This window comes from Anopheles nili, chromosome X (genome assembly GCF_943737925.1).
Source record: "Anopheles nili chromosome X, idAnoNiliSN_F5_01, whole genome shotgun sequence".
In the NCBI taxonomy this organism is placed as follows: Eukaryota; Metazoa; Arthropoda; class Insecta; order Diptera; family Culicidae; genus Anopheles; species Anopheles nili.
Window position 1 is genome coordinate 7,848,380 of NC_071293.1, and position 16,184 is coordinate 7,864,563.

General features: G+C 43.2%; 2 protein-coding genes across 2 annotated transcripts; one reads left to right on the forward strand and one right to left on the reverse strand.

Annotated features, from left to right (window-relative positions):
• Positions 1 to 679: 679 nt before the first annotated feature.
• Positions 680 to 2,618, reverse strand: LOC128728616 (amidophosphoribosyltransferase-like). The gene is made up of 3 exons (XM_053822245.1): positions 1,841 to 2,618; positions 1,384 to 1,739; positions 680 to 1,318 (listed from the first exon to the last, which is right to left on the reverse strand). Exons 1-3 carry the CDS (start codon positions 2,616 to 2,618, stop codon positions 824 to 826), a joined length of 1,629 nt encoding a protein of 542 aa, XP_053678220.1. The 3' UTR covers positions 680 to 823.
• Positions 2,619 to 6,542: 3,924 nt separating this feature from the next.
• On the forward strand, positions 6,543 to 8,139 carry LOC128728278 (bifunctional phosphoribosylaminoimidazole carboxylase/phosphoribosylaminoimidazole succinocarboxamide synthetase). The gene is made up of 3 exons (XM_053821897.1): positions 6,543 to 6,647; positions 6,705 to 7,166; positions 7,243 to 8,139. Exons 1-3 carry the CDS (start codon positions 6,629 to 6,631, stop codon positions 8,043 to 8,045), a joined length of 1,284 nt encoding a protein of 427 aa, XP_053677872.1. The 5' UTR covers positions 6,543 to 6,628; the 3' UTR covers positions 8,046 to 8,139.
• The last annotated feature ends 8,045 nt before the right edge of the window (positions 8,140 to 16,184 follow it).

Genomic DNA, 16,184 nt, shown 5'->3' on the forward strand with positions numbered 1-16,184 from the left:
GTTGCTTCTCGAAGTGGACGGTTGTATCCGATGTATTTCACTGTAAGGCATATGACTCTAGATAGTCGAGCCTATAAAGAAGTGGTCAACCTTTGAATATATTAGAAGTGACTCTTTAAAGAATTCGAATGTAGAAGGCTATATCCCATTTCGCAAATAAGAAGAACAAGAAACAATAACACTATTATTTCATAGCAAAAGGAGATATTTAATTGAAATTTTTTAAATTTGTTTTTAAATAGAAAAACTAAATATACAAACGAGTGCAATGAGCACCACGTAAGTTTTGCGTGTCCATTGCTCGGACCAAACCAGCAAGCGAACTCCATACAATATTTGACAATTGATATGTCAACAGTTGGTCTGATGGGCGCCATAACTTTGTTGGTGACTCTAAATTTTAAAAGGCCAACCAAATTCGATTTACAATGAATTCAAAAGCTGAATTGTAACAATCAGCGAAAAAATGTAGGTTTTTTATGCAGAGAGATATGTGAGCTTGAACAACTGTTTGATCGAACAGTTGTTTAACAAATGTTTACAATACAACATGCTTTCTTTATATGTAAGTGATTGTTGCAAAAATAATAAAAATAATAATGTTCTATAAGTCTTTTTGTAAACAGAGCTCCTCTTTGGATGAGTTCGGGTGATTAAAAAACACGTTGAATTTTTTGCTTATGTTATATGATCTTCATGATCGTATTGATTTTCTTTATTAGAAAACATCATTTATTTCTCAGGAAAATTGTACATTAGGTCACTAATCTTATGATGAAAAAAAATTGGAGTATATGCATAACGCTCATCCCCCACCACGTTGCTACCACTCTAGATCCTCAGGTAGTCCACCGGGGTAATCACCAGTCAGACAAGCAGTACAGTGGCCCACCTGTTCTGGGTTCTTGGCCGTCATATTTAGCTGCACCGCTTTCTTTAAGCCCTCGACGCTCAAGTACGCCAAGCTATCCGCTCCGACGTACTTCGCCAGCTCCTCCGCGTTCAGCTTGTTCGCGATGAGCTCCTCGCGTGTCGGAATATTGATGCCCATGTAGCAAGGATACAGCAGCGGTGGGCTGGCTATCCGGATGTGCACCTCCAACGCGCCTGCATCGCGCAACAGCTTAATAATCGGCCCAATGGTGTTACCGCGCACGATGGAGTCATCGATCAGGACCAACCGTTTGCCTGCCACGTTCTCGGACAGAGCACCGAACTTTTTGGCCACTCCAAGCTGGCGCAATCGAGTCGATGGTTGGATGAACGTGCGACCGACGTACCGGTTCTTACACAACACCTCCGCGAAGTTTAGATTAGCCTGTGGGAAGGTGAACGTTAGTGTGTCAGCGTTAAAGAGCGCTTCATCGCCACGTGGATACGTACCTCTCGCGCGTAACCGTGAGCCGCAGCCGTACCGGACTCTGGTACGGAGCTGACAATGTCGGCATTCACACCAGCCTCCCGGGCTAACTGGCGGCCACACTGCAACCGCACGGAGTACACCATCTGACCCTCGAAAATGGAGTCCGAGCGGGCGAAGTAAACGTACTCAAAAATGCAAAACGCATGCCGGCGGTTCTCCGGACAGTCTACGATGTCGATGGTCTTGATACCATCACGCGTGAGTTCTACAATCTCCCCAGGCTGAACCTCTCGCACGTACCGAGCTCCGATGGAGAGAAAGCCACAGCTCTCACTCGATATCACCCATCCTTCCGCGGGCAATTTGTCGACTTTTTCTGTGAGTTACGAGAGAGAGAGAGAGAGAGAGAGAGAGAGAGAGAGAGGTGACATTTAGACCGTCGCTCACATTTGATAGTAGATGGCGCCACAAGCTTACCGTGACGATACGCGCCGATGGTGAGTGGTACGATCTTTCCAATGCAAAGTGGCCTGTTACCGTACGGATCACGTACACCGTAGATTTTGTCCTTTAGCATGATGACGAGCGAGTACGAGAGTGGTGCCAGCTGCATCAGGTGCTTAATGCGAGCTGGCCAGTCAGGTCCATCCACCTCGCCCTCGGGTGGGTTCAAACAGAGCGCCTGCGTGATCAACTCCGAGTCACTGTGCGTGGATAGGCCAACGCCCCGTGACAGCACATCCCTTCGCAGGCTTTCACAGTTGACAAGCTCACCATTGTGAGCCAAAGCCAGCGCACCGTGAGCCGTATGGACAACAAACGGCTGACAGTTGACCTCCTCCGAGGCAGCCGACGTCGAGTAGCGCGTGTGCCCGATCCCGAGATTACCCTTCAGCTTCTTCATCGAGTCATCCGTGAAGATGTTGTTGATCATGCCCATACCCTTGTGGACGTTGAAGTTCTTCGCACAGTTGCCCTCGCTCGTCACGATGCCGGCCGATTCCTGGCCACGGTGCTGCAACGCCACCAGCCCGAGACAGATGACCTGCGCCACGTCAATCTGGGTCGGCCACTCGCCCGTCGCTATCGCCCCAAACACCCCACACTCGTGCGTCAGGCCACTCTGGACGGCACCGCGTCCTGCGCGCTTCCGGCTGACGGCACCGATGGGTTGCTTTTGTGGCAGGATCGTGAGGTTCTGCATGGCTGATGCCACGTCCGGGGTGTCCTTGTTTATCTGTGTCGCTTCCTCCATGCTGCACGCTTCCTGTTAAAGTACGAAATAAACCACCATATCAACAGTCTGTCAAATCGTCCTTGAAAGGAGGGCGTCTTTCGCGCGAGTTTACCCCCGTTTCGTCGCTGGCAGGAAAACCCATGACGTTCTACTCCCCCCTAACGGTTCGCTGGCAAGGATCACAAGCCTTCCCCAAGGACATTCCGGCTCAACCCGTTTACACCCTCCAGCCCTTTTATTGTTATTACTCGCGCCGCTTGCGTGTTTGACCCGGCGAGACGAGGGCTGACCCCCGCGACCAGTAATCGCTCCCTATCACCGGGTCGTCGATCGTCCGGACGTACACGGATACGGTGCACGTTTTTCCACCCCGGTGCGATTATTTCGTGCCCTTATCAGGCGACGGCAACCCGCGCGAACGTTCGCCAAACGGGGGCGCTATCGCTGTACGCTGTTTTGCTTCGTTTTTGCAATTGCTTTTCATCTTCTGCTTCCTTAGCGCACGCCTTAATGGGGGGAAAATTATAAACACAAAACATTGCGAGCAACATTTTATGCGCACCCGTTGGGATGCAGGAATTTGGTCGCTGGTTTACCACCAAAGCAACCACTTCTCGGGATGTAGCAATGGTTTGTTGTTATTTTTGTTTATCGCTCAAGCTGCTTGTGTTTGTTTGGCCCATTTTGTTGGTGCTCCAAACGGCCATGTTCCGACTCCGATCAAGAGCACTGATTTTGTTGGGAAAAGGATTGTCATTTTTTCCGTACTGCAAAACCTTGCTGATCGCTAATGAGAGAGCCCACTAGCAGCAGGTAGAAGCAGTAGAGCGTTGCTTTGCCGATCGCTGGTTCATTAATTAACGATCGCAAACGAACGACAACTTACTCCAGGGCATGTCCCTGCACCACGTGCGATGGCCTCTGGCGTAACGCTCAACTGTCAAAGCATCCACCAATAGCCTGTATCGGTTAAGAGAGTGTCCGTGTTATCTACCGGGAAGGTCACTGTGTCTAAAGGGAGACCCTGAAGAGACCCTTCTTTTCTGTTCAACCAAAAAAAAAACAAAAAATTCCCCCTCCCGACGAGCCCACTCACCTTGCGCTAGAAGTGGATGGAGTCAGGATCGTAACGCCGTAACACCACTTCACACCTGCACCAAATCGCTCGTCTCGGACGTGTGTTGATTGAAGGCTCGAGCTCACGTTGACCAGCGGTGAAGGCACCGTAAAATCGGTGAGGATGCGCTGGTGTAGGATCGCTGGGTTTGCGTGGGGCTTTTTGTCAAACTTGCCCTCGGAATCGATGGTGTCCGCACCCGTTCGTAGCTGTCACGTCGCTGGCGGGTCTCGTCCGCCGATCGCGTGCTATGATCAACCGTGAGTCGTAACTGATTTATGATCAGTCCCATATTCATATTTAATACTTACGAGCGCTTGGGCTACCTCCGCTGCTGCTGCCGGTTGCGAAGCCGCGCACGCTTGCACGCGGTACGGTACGGGGTTTGGGTGTTTGGGTTCGTTGGTAGAATGCTGCTTGCGAGCTGCCAAGAGCGAGAGAGAGAGACCGGGCGAGAGAGCACGCAAGAGAGTGAGCGCGATCAAGCGATCGCGCATCGTAGTCTGTGTGCCATGTTCGAAAGCTTTTCTCCTGTACCGCGCGTCGATGATTCACTCTCGCTCTCTTTCGCGCACGCATACACCCATTCGCTCTCGCGATGCGTTCGATGTTTGCGAGCCGCAGCATCCGATGGCAGGACACACGATCGCAAGATCTCGATCGTGCGCCACGCACACGTTCGTGTTTCACGTGCGATTGCACGAGCGGCTTATCGTCGCGCGTCTGTGGTGATGGAACGGGCCGTGGGGCAATAAAATACATGCGATGATCATCAAATCATCTAATAGAAAAAAAGACAAAACGACGGCACCGAACCATGCGACGAATTCCAGGCACAATCAGGGGTTCGGTTTCTGGGTACGACTAAATTTCGAGACGGGACTTAAACCAAACAAAAAAAGGGGGGGCGAAAAAAAATGTGATCAAAGCGCACCACTGCCTTTTGCATTAACGCGCAGCTATTAACGAAATCAACTCGTCACCCATTGGATTGGGGCATAAACAGTACGCCGCGGGATGGTTGTTAGATGGATGCCAAGGACAAGCACATGTAGGAAAATATTTTCCTTGTTTAGATCGCACACACAACAAACAGACCCCTTGTGTTTGGAAATGCGTACTCTTGGTTTTGCGATTTATTGTGCTGCGTGCGGTGATATTTGATTAAATTAAACAAAACTCGAGAGCTCCACAATACTTCCGTTTATTTACGTACGCCTTTTTGCGTAGATTTATGATGCATGTTTATTCCCGCTCCAAAAAAACACCGTATTGTCGTCGACAGCAACACCAGAGTTGTGTGCCTTTTGAAAACATTGCCCTTAGGAACGATCGTTTCTTCTCCATTTACGTTTCCTTCACGTCGCTGGGGAAAATAAAAACAAACCTCTAAGGGGTAATGATGATGACGACAAGATTATTTTCACTTTCCGAAGCCCTATCAGCGACCGTTTGTTGCTGATCGGTTGGAATACAGCTCGCGGCCGTTACATCTCAAGGTTGACTAGCGTTTGAAATGCGTAAGTTGCACAAAAAAGGCAACAAACAAAATCGGGTCACAATAAATGTTTTGGTTCGGAGTAATCGCCGCATCACGGTATTTACAATCCTGCCGGGTAACGGCTGAAAGCAAATCAAATGCCCCTGTCCCATGCGATAGATGACCTAAAAAGACAGTTAAGGGATTTTGATTCAATCAAGGATACGGTGATGATGAAACTGGAGTTTCATTATCACAAAATACGTGATGGTCTAGATTTTCGTGAGCAAATGATTCGTCCCCGTCATGCTAGGGCTGATAATTGCATCGTGAGTGTGTGTGTGTGTGTGTGTGAATAATACACGAGCTAACGTAGTATGTGATGATTTCAAATTTCAAATTTCATCCCGTGTAGCTCTTAAAAAACCACGTGTATGAGATATTTTGATTGATTTTTTTACTTCGCTCTACTACGCACACGAGCGTCAGGCGAGCTAAGGCTGCTTAACATGAGCATTGCATAATCATTTTCTGGACACCAACAGCAGCTAACCCGGGAACCGAAAGCTTCAAATGTAGAAATGCAAAAGAAGAAATAAAAACAAAACCTTCCACCATCATCATCATTCTTAGTCACGTGTGAGAGCAGCAGTTGTGGTGGTTCTGCTACTTGACAAGCCAAAACGGAGCACCTATTCTCGTCCGATTTAGACCGCATGGTTGCTCTCCAGCAGCCATGGCAACGCTAACCCATCATCCGCCGGTCCCGGCACCTTTTGACCGTGAAAGAATTTGCTGGAATGCTTCGAACCGAGCGATTACGCGCCCGCGCGCGCAATGTGTGTACAACAACAAGTTGTTTGCCTCCGCAACTGACCCCGTAACGGAATTGTTTTGCTCTCAAATACGTAAGAACCCCACGGAAGAGCGGCACTGGAACCGGGCCGGCATGTTGCCGGGTTCGGGTGGTAAACATCCAGGCCAGAATTGAGCAGTTGCGGCCGCGTCGTTAGCCACCGATTTGACAAGCGCTGTCATCACCAACGGCACCACGCTTTAATCGGTTGGCACTACCACACCGACAGGGTGATGCTGCGATAACGTTTTGGTGATGCAGTTTGCGAGATGCTGCACAATCACCAACTCGCGCCTCCACTGGAAAAGCGAGAGCGAGAGCCGTTCGTTTGCCGTGTCTCGTTTGTTCGCGATCGCCCGCAGGACTCCTGGTGCCCGATTTCACGTACGAACGCCGGTATTTAGTGTGGTGAAGTGTGTCCAACACGCGGTATTTGGTGCTCGATCGTGCTTGCGGTAACTTCGGCTGTAACTCCACCTTGACCGGTCTCAACCACTGACGCACTTCTCTGCTAGTGTTGGCTGCTCACCGCTAATCGCTGTCTAACTCACTCCAATTGAGGCAACCAATCAAACATGGCGAGCGTTACAGAAGGTAAGTTGATGGCGTCCGATCGTACCCAAATTGCTCGACTAATTCACCAATTTGCAGTCGGCAACATCAAGCTCGGTAAGCTGCTGATCGAGGGCAAAACGAAGCAGGTGTACGATGTCCCGAGCATGCCGGGTCACTCGATCCTGCTGAACAAGGACCGCATCACCGCCCACAACGGTGTCCGGGCGCATGACCTCGAGGGCAAGGCGAAGATCTCCAATCAAACGAACGCGAAAGTGTTCACGCTGCTCAACAAGGCTGGCCTGCGGACCGCTTTTGTCCGCATGGTGTCTGATAACGCTTTCCTGGCACGCAAATGTGACATGGTACCGATCGAGTGGGTAACCCGCCGGCTCGCGACTGGTTCGTATTTGAAGCGGAATCCGGGCGTGAAGGAGGGTTACCGGTTCGCACCGGCGAAGGTTGAGACGTTCTTCAAGGATGATGCCAACGATGATCCGCAGTGGAGTGAGGAACAGATCGTGTCCGCTGGTTTCAAGGTGAATGGTGTGACGATTGGTAAGATTGGGCGTGTAACATCCGGAAGCTACCCTCGGTCGGTTTCTCACTGGTCATTTTCTTTTCGTCGTTGCAGGCCAAGATGAGGTGGACATTATGCGCCAGACGACCGCGCTCGTGTTTGAGGTGCTGGAGAAGGCATGGGCCACCCGTGATTGCGCCCTGATCGATATGAAGATCGAGTTCGGTGTGGATGGCGATGGTCAGCTGTTGGTGGCGGATGTGATTGATTCGGATTCGTGGCGTCTCTGGCCGTCGGGTGATAAGCGCCTGATGGTGGACAAGCAGGTGTACCGGAATCTGGCGAATGTGACCGCTGCTGATCTCGACACGGTTAAGCGTAATTTCGTGTGGGTAAGCGATCAGCTAGATGGTATGGTTACGGCCAACGATCACCTGGTGGTTGTGCTGATGGGTAGCGCCTCTGATCAGGAGCATTGCGAAAAAATCGCCAAACACTGCTCGGCGCTCGGGCTCAACGTGGAGCTGCGTGTCACGTCCGCTCATAAAGGAACACAAACCACGCTGCATATGGTCAGCGAGTACGAAAGCGTGCTGAGCAAGCTGGTGTTCATCACCGTTGCTGGTCGCTCGAACGGGCTCGGACCGGTGCTGTCCGGCAACACGAACTATCCCGTCATTAACTGTCCACCAGTTAAGCCGGATAATGTGAGCCAGGACGTGTGGTCCAGCCTGAATCTGCCGTCCGGGTTGGGTTGCGCGACCGTACTGTACCCGGAAGCGGCTGCTCTGCATGCTGCACAGATTGTGGGCATGGGCAATTTCATTGTCTGGAGCAAGCTGCGCGTGAAGCAGCTGGACAACTACGTGAACTTGATCCTGGCCGATAAAAAGATGCGAGGAGTGCGCAAAAACTAACCTACTCGCCACCAAACAGGCTCAATTTTGTTTTTTTAAGTTTTTTTATGTTCTGTAATTTCAACCATAGAATAAATAACATTTAATCTTCTACAAAATCTATGCATCTACTCATGTTGAATCATACCGAAATGGGTGTAGAGCTGCTATTAAAGCTGAAAACGGGTGGTACAGAGAACTGCCAAAACTGTTATGTGATATGCTAATTGGTAATGAAAACGGAAAGAGAGGAATTTAATCTCTCTGATTGAGGCCATAAAACACGTAAGATTAAATTTTGTTTAAAAAATTTAAAATTTTATTTGTTTTTTGTTAGGTTTCATTTCAAGGGCGTCTTGCAACAATCTGAAAAACATCCGTGACAATTATTTAGCTTGAAAATGAATTATACGGTCTGCATGATTACAATAGCTTGTTTTCCCGCATGGTGTATTCATTATGTTGCTGTAGATTGAAAAAGCTGATAGTCTACTGTGTGTCATAAGTTAACAGCGTACCGTTGACCACTGCGTACAATTTTTTTATTTTGTTATAATTATAAGTTATTTGTCTACTCAAAGTATAAATCTAATCTTCATCATTTATATTTGATTAGCATGTAGAGCATGTATCATGTTATATGAAGATGAAAAGACTATCATAGCTATGAAAATATCATAGCATGTTTAATATAATGTATTAAACATTCAAAATGTTAGCTCCCTAGTGTACATTTGGTTCTCGATTCTCTATGTGGGTAAAAAAGCATAAGAACAAATGTTACATGTTTTCTAACTTACAGACATGTACTTTTGTTTAATATATTTATTTGTGTTTTTCAATTTTTTACATGTCATAAAAATTATTGATATTTCGCTTCTCATCACATACCATGTCCAGAACTATAGAGGAATTCAATCAATCCAGATTGCTCTTTGTTACGGCAGTTTTTTTGCATTTTGAAACCAGTGTATCATAGCCGCCGTTATTTGGGTGGCCAAGAATTCCAGCAAAACTCCCTGCAGACAGAATCCACTCACGAATGATACTCACGAGATCTTGAATGAAATGATCTTGCATTTGTGACTCAAGGCAACAGGCTAAGAGTGAGGGTAAGCGCAAGAGAAAACAAAAACAGCCAGGATGCAAGAGCTGTTCCTGGGGGAAGATCGATTTGCAAATATTACTTTTTAGTTAAGTTAGAAACCATCTCAATTGGAGTTTTCACTATTAACTAACCTTTTAAGTGTCTTATGTTATGTTTGCTTCAGTTTAACGAGGAAGAAATGTAAATGTATTTATTCTCTATATATTTATTCCCTTATTATATACATTAATTCAAAACCAACATCCTTGTAAAATTTTTATCTACGAAAGCAACGAATGAAATCTACTGTATTCCTGTATGCGTACACACGTCAGAGTGCTTGTTGTTTTGAAAGAGAGCGTAGCTCTTTCAAGAAGAGTAAGTACCAATGAGAAAATCAGAATAAACCGAAGAAACCAAACGAACCGAGTGAGCTAAGTCTGCCCGAACAGACTCGAATTGAACCTCAACAAATGTTGCCTGTTCAGGGAGTGATCATCGATTTCGTGAGTGATTCTGCCTGTAGGGGTGAGTCCATTCCATCCGATCCTCAACTTTATACGAGATTTAACAAACACACATAAAACGGGATAACGCGTAGCTACATCTTGATAACAGTTCCATCTACCGTAGGGTAGCGAAATTCCGATCGATCGATCTCTTGATTTTGGCCTTTTGAGATAACACAGATAAAGGATTTTTTCCCGTCCGCAGGAACAGAAGAGGTAGGAACAAGTTGAGATGGATTAATAGTCTTGGAGCGGAAGGCAGAAGAACCGAGGATGCTGCTAACCGCTACAAGGTTGATGTGCTTAATTAGTAAAGAAGTTAATAAGTAACTTAGAAAGGATGTTCACTAGAGTTGTTAAAATGTCATAAATTTCATATTTATCTATGGTTTAAACATAAAAGGGATATTTCTCTACCACGTCGTACCTCAACTCATAGACCTCACCAAGCAGCGTGTAAGTTTTCATAACCCTAGTATTCCTCGATGGCAAATAACCAACGAATAACTGGATGGGGACTGACCATCCTTTCACGTATACGAACCTTTGACCTACTCCGCTCACTGCTCCATTGGCGTTGGTGAAAGAGAGTTCTTCACTAAGCTTTAGCGAATCGTTCAATAATCCTGATCTTTCTTCGCCACATAAAAGCTCTCTGTTCCCGTTCGCTCCGCCGCTTCAAAAAGTCCCGTTTTGAAAACTTCATCTTTTCTTATTAGTTTTATGGTTGCAGTTTTGTCGATCAGCTGGCAAATATCTGCCAGTGCCAGATAAGGTCATGTGGACAGAAATATTAAGTATGTAAATTAAGGTAAATTATTATAAAATGTAAATAGAACCACACATATCAGCAAAAACTCAGTTTTAAAATAGAGAATAAGATGTCCCTAGATTTATGTTCGATGGCTAGGTTCTATCAGGATGTTGCTGTATATAAACGTTTATTTTTGTACCTGCCTCTAGTCGTAGTTATCTGTATCTCATTATGGATGATAGTAGAATAATTTTGCAAACGATAATGTAGACAAAAATAATGACGACCATAAGGACCATAAGTTATTTGAACCAAGATGATCGATCAATTTGAATCAACTTCGCTACTCTACGATAGATGGAGCTACGATCTTCAAATCGATGCAGATTTCCCGTTACACGTGTTCGACTTATTTCGGATCAGTGATCGGTTTTTCAATCGCCTGCGATTTTTTTGCAGAACTTATGCCGCAAGAGATCATGCAATTCGACGTCCAGATGCACACATACAATGATAAAACAAACCACGGCAAACTGAAAGACGATGAGCGTTCAAGCATTAAACATCTTGCTTTCATTCATCTGACGGAGCGTGCGCTTAAACGTTATTTGTCCACACATCGCGTAGAAATTTGCATTGTTTGTGTATCGCAAGAAAGGATCATATCACAAGCTTCAAATGTTTCGTGTTGCGCTTGCACTTACTGCACTTATTTCATTGTGATAATTGATGTGTCTTCTAAACGTAGTAGCGAGTTACAGTGATCAAAAATGAGTGACTTCAATAGTGATTAGTGCGTATATTGCTTAAAAAACGATAAAATTTTCATGGAATCATAGTGTACCACACTCAAAACAGATAGCACGAGTAAAAAGTAATGTGAAAGCGCATTTCCGCGACTGCACACATTTGTTGGAAATTGTACCAGCTTCGAAAACCCAATAGCGTCCAGTGTGGTGATAGTGACTCAACAATAATACAAAAAGAAACCATAAATTGTCTATGCGTAAATGAGTGAATTGATAGTTGAAATTAATTACCTTGAAACTAAAACTATACCATAACCAAAATAAAATAAAACTTATAAATCATCAATCAAGCAAAACGAACATTACAATCAATCAAGCAAAGCGAACATTACAATCAACCAATCAAACGAGCATTACAATCAATCAAGGTTTGAAACAATATTGTTCACAAAATATGGAAAGAAGAAATAAATACTTGTATAGAAGCGTTGAAGGACTTCTATTGACACTCGATTCATGGTTGCCTTTGATGGACGACCCTCTTGTAAAATCCGGCACGATACGTTTTATGAGCAGAGCACGACAAGATGCTATCAAGCACCATAACAATAGCGAGAAACTTGCACAATGGGTTGTCAGAATTTGTCTGTATACTCAGCGTGTTATGGACGTAGTACACGAATTGGACTCGAGTGAAGACAGTGATAGTGGCGTTGATGAAGAGTAAATGTATGTCAGTGATTGTGTAGACGAAAAAAAAATGCCACAAAGTTTAAAGTGAGCGAAAACGAAGAAAACATACCACAAAACCCCGGAACAGCCTTAAAACATAAGGCCAAGCACTTACCTAGCAACTTGACTGAATCAGTCGAAAACAGTTTATTTTTGAATTGCATAAAAATTCAAATATATAACCATACATTTATGGTATGTACGTACATTTACAAAATGTACGTTTCATAACTTACTTTGATGTTAACTTTCTTTTAAATAGATACTAATCCACTATTTGGTGTTGTAACGAAATGCAGATGATAGTAAAGTGTTATATGCGAGAAGAAAATGTATAAGGTAAGTTACGGAACAAAGTGTTTTTTAAGTGTAAAGTGTTTATTATTTTCTTAAAACTCTTGAAATGCCTCTTTTGCTATCGTGTTAGGGTTTATAAATATATTCTAAGAAAGAATGAGTTACAGATTACAAACCGAAAAGTGCAAGTAAAGTTTCATTACTACAGGTATTAGGTGGACAGGTTTGTTAACAAAGGAATGAAGGGGAAGTTAGAAAAGCACATTGTTAAGCAAGAATGAAGAACGGTAATGCAAGATGGATAAAGCAGAATAGAAATACGAAATAGAAAAAGCTAGGATTAAATAAAATAGAATGGATTCAATTAAAAATTAGAGAGAGAAGAATAGTTTGTTATGCACTATAATAACAAAATATTTGTAAAAATGAAAAGCAGTAAATTCACAAAAGTTTAAAAATGATATTACTTTGCATGTTGCTCTTCAAATACATAATTCATGTTTCGATCAAACAAACGAATTTGGAACGACATCGAATACAATCTAGTAATACAGGTAGTAATTAATATAAAAAAAAAACTTCTAGCTGACAAAATTATTTCAAATTGATACAAACAGAAAAATGAGAACAGAATAAAGAATCAATAGAGATGAAGAAGAATCAATAACAATAGGCATAAATATGTTACTTATTTCTTGGAAAAGATTAACCTTTTCTTTAATATTTTTCAAAACTTTTATATAATTCTACTAATGTAAACTCCTCTTAAGGCTAAAGAAGCGGAACGTTTTTATAACCTAGTCGGGATGGAAACTGGTATTTTTATGATAGCGAAACATAAGAGAAACAACTCAAACGGCACAAAAATTAAGCGTTATCCTTTTATTACCGCATAATAAGATGCGGGCAATAAATCCGTCTGAGAGACGGCTGAGAGAAAACTGAGCGGGGAATGAGCAGGCGATCTTCTCTCAGCCGCGCGATCAAGAAACAACTCAAACGGCACAAAAATTAAGCGTTATCCTTTTATTACCGCATAATAAGATGCGGGCAATAAATCCGTCTGAGAGACGGCTGAGAGAAAACTGAGCGGGGAATGAGCAGGCGATCTTCTCTCAGCCGCGCGATCAAGAAACACGTGTTCCCGGACGAGCGCCTTCTTGCCTTTTCAAGTCGCTTTCAGCTATTTTGTCTAGTGTGGTAGTTTTTCTTTCGTCTTCACCGCATTCTAGAGAAAGGAGAACGACGTCGCCTGGTACCAGGCGCGCAGATCGTCACTCTCTCTCTCTCTCTCTTTCTCTCTCTCTATGTAAGCCAAACACATGGAATTATGGGCATATGCATATTGTTTCCGTTTATTCATATTCATACTGGTAGAAGTTACACACTGGTTTACACATATGCGGTTCTTCCATTGAATCGCTTGAATTCAACGGCGGCGTCATTGAGGCGGCTTCAAATTTACTAGGCAGCAACGGTAGGGGGGTTCGATAGCCGAGGACTTAGCGTTAGGTATAACTGAGAAATACGCTAGTATCGAAATCGAATCTCGTCTGAGCCCCCATCTTTCCACTATGACTATCCAGCTACGAGTAATTAAAGAAAAAGTCATGAAAGCCTTGACTAAGCTTAGCAACGTAGGCCATGTCAGTACGATGTGCTCAATTGTGAGCGGGCCAGTAAAGAAGAAGCTATGCGTACAAACTTACCTGCATTAAACCCGGAAAACAACCGATCGCCAAAAACAACACCTTCATACTTCAGTGTTCGGTTTGGACTAAAAATTCTCCAAGTCCGCTTCGCTGGCGCATCATTCAGCCACCAAATGTGGAAGTACACGCACACTCTAGCAAAACACTACCTGTGCTGTTGCACACATATAAACCAAAACGGGTCGAGCAGGAAAGTTGTGCTCAACACATGCTCAATTTCCAGTTCGGCAAGCGCTGTGAAAGCGAGAAGCAGACAGAACAGAGCTTTTTTCTCTTTCTGGCTACAGCAAATCTTCGGCAAAAAATGCGCTGGGACAACCCAATCCTTTCGAAAGATCGATGATCATCGATCATTTTACAGCAACAGCCGTAAAACATCGCCGGTCTCTTTTGTGCGGATGAAACCTCTCGAGGCATGGTCTTTCCGTTTGGCTATCGTACATTTTTATGCTAATGTGCACCGTGTTATACAGGCAAATGTTCACCTTCATTAGTGGTTACGGTTTTATGGAGCACCTTGGCACGATTTGGGATAAGCTTTTACGTATTATCTGTACGAATTGCATGCTGTCGCAGAAAGAGATGATCGTTTTATAACGCTATGGTTGCCTACACATTGCCATTTCTCAAAATAGCATGAAAGTTTTGTAAAAATTTATCATACTCACTCGAAGGATGTCATAAATAATACCTTAGGAATTTTTTCTCAAACCGTCATCACAATTGACTAGGGCAGTTGACTTAAATTAATTTTCATAGCATTTCATATATTGCATACTTATTTATGAGTAATATAATATATAAATATTATATCTTATGTTATATATATTCACATACATGTTTCACTAAATTTCATCTCTCGTCCTCCTGTCCCCTCTCTGCACATAAAGTTATTTCATAATGCCTCTCTCTTCATTAATATATTCCATAATTTTATGCTTTCTTTGCTAGATTCAAAGCAGTTATATTTCATTTGAAGTATTGAATTATTTAAAATATTCTTTAATTTAGCTTTTTATTTTAGTTAAGATTGATGATAACATATAATCTAACAAATACCATAGCGGTGTAATCGTTGAATTATAACAACAATAACTGTTTAATTATAACAGCACAATAACAATAGTAATCACATTATAATAACTAATAAAAAATGATACACATAACACTTAGAAAAACATAGAAGCAATTGAAAATACTATAATCAGGTTCTCAAACCTAAGCACCCAAGTGCCTAGTGATTTCAAAAACATAGACAACGTTCAAGGAGCCAGCGAAGTGGCCATCACCCATCACAAATTTCAATACGAACATTGACCGCACAATTAAAAAAAAAATGAAGCCATCGATTACACAAAACCGTCCTGCTGAAAGTTTAAACACGAAATGACGGCAACGCAGAATTTCCGCGTGTATTATATACTCTCGCTCAATGAGTCAATCGATATGCTAATTTTTTATATGACGGATGCTTAGGACCTCTTCAATACAAAATTTGTAAACTGTTGGAATTATGCAAAAAAAAAATGGATCACAATATAAACCGATTGTTATTCTAAATTACTTTTAATTTAATAGTAATTCGTTCGCCACATAGAGAAAGCACATTCAACCAAAAATAGAAAATATATGAGAGAAAAACATCGCAAGAACCTGTTCTTGTATGGGTTGACGTATCGGAATAGATTGTTTTGCTAAAAAAAAATTAATTGAAGCAATCGTTCAATTCCAGGTGTATCTAGTTTTTATGTTACATATTTCGTATGTCATAGCGATGTAGTAATTTATTTATTTGTTTAATAATTTCATTTTTATATTACCATACAAAATGAGTTTTTTTGTATTTACGTGTATAATCTTTCGAACTTGTTTTTAACCATAAAGATTAGTACTAAAGTGCATCACTACTCTCGAAGAAAAGTATTAATGAAGAGAATAATTCGTTAAATATTTGGCGAAGATTTGGAAGAGCGCTGGCCATCCTTGTAGTACATTGATGAAATGATCGCTTGGTACTCATTGAGTATTAGTCTGATAACAGCACAGTGCAGCAAACGATCGGCGTAGAAACTGGTTTTTTAAGATGTTAAATTCTAGGAGAAACAGCACAAACGGGACACAAATAAACCGTGATCCTTTTATTACCATGAAAAGGTCATCCGCTTAAGACTTCAAAGGATGGAGCACACGATGTTAGCCCTTCTACGACGTTATTTGTAGTGGTGTTTGGTGCCGCAGCGAGAAACGAAAAAGATGTTTGGCTGGCACTTCCAGGACTTCAAAGATATAATTTATGGCAACTATCGCCAAACATGCAGTC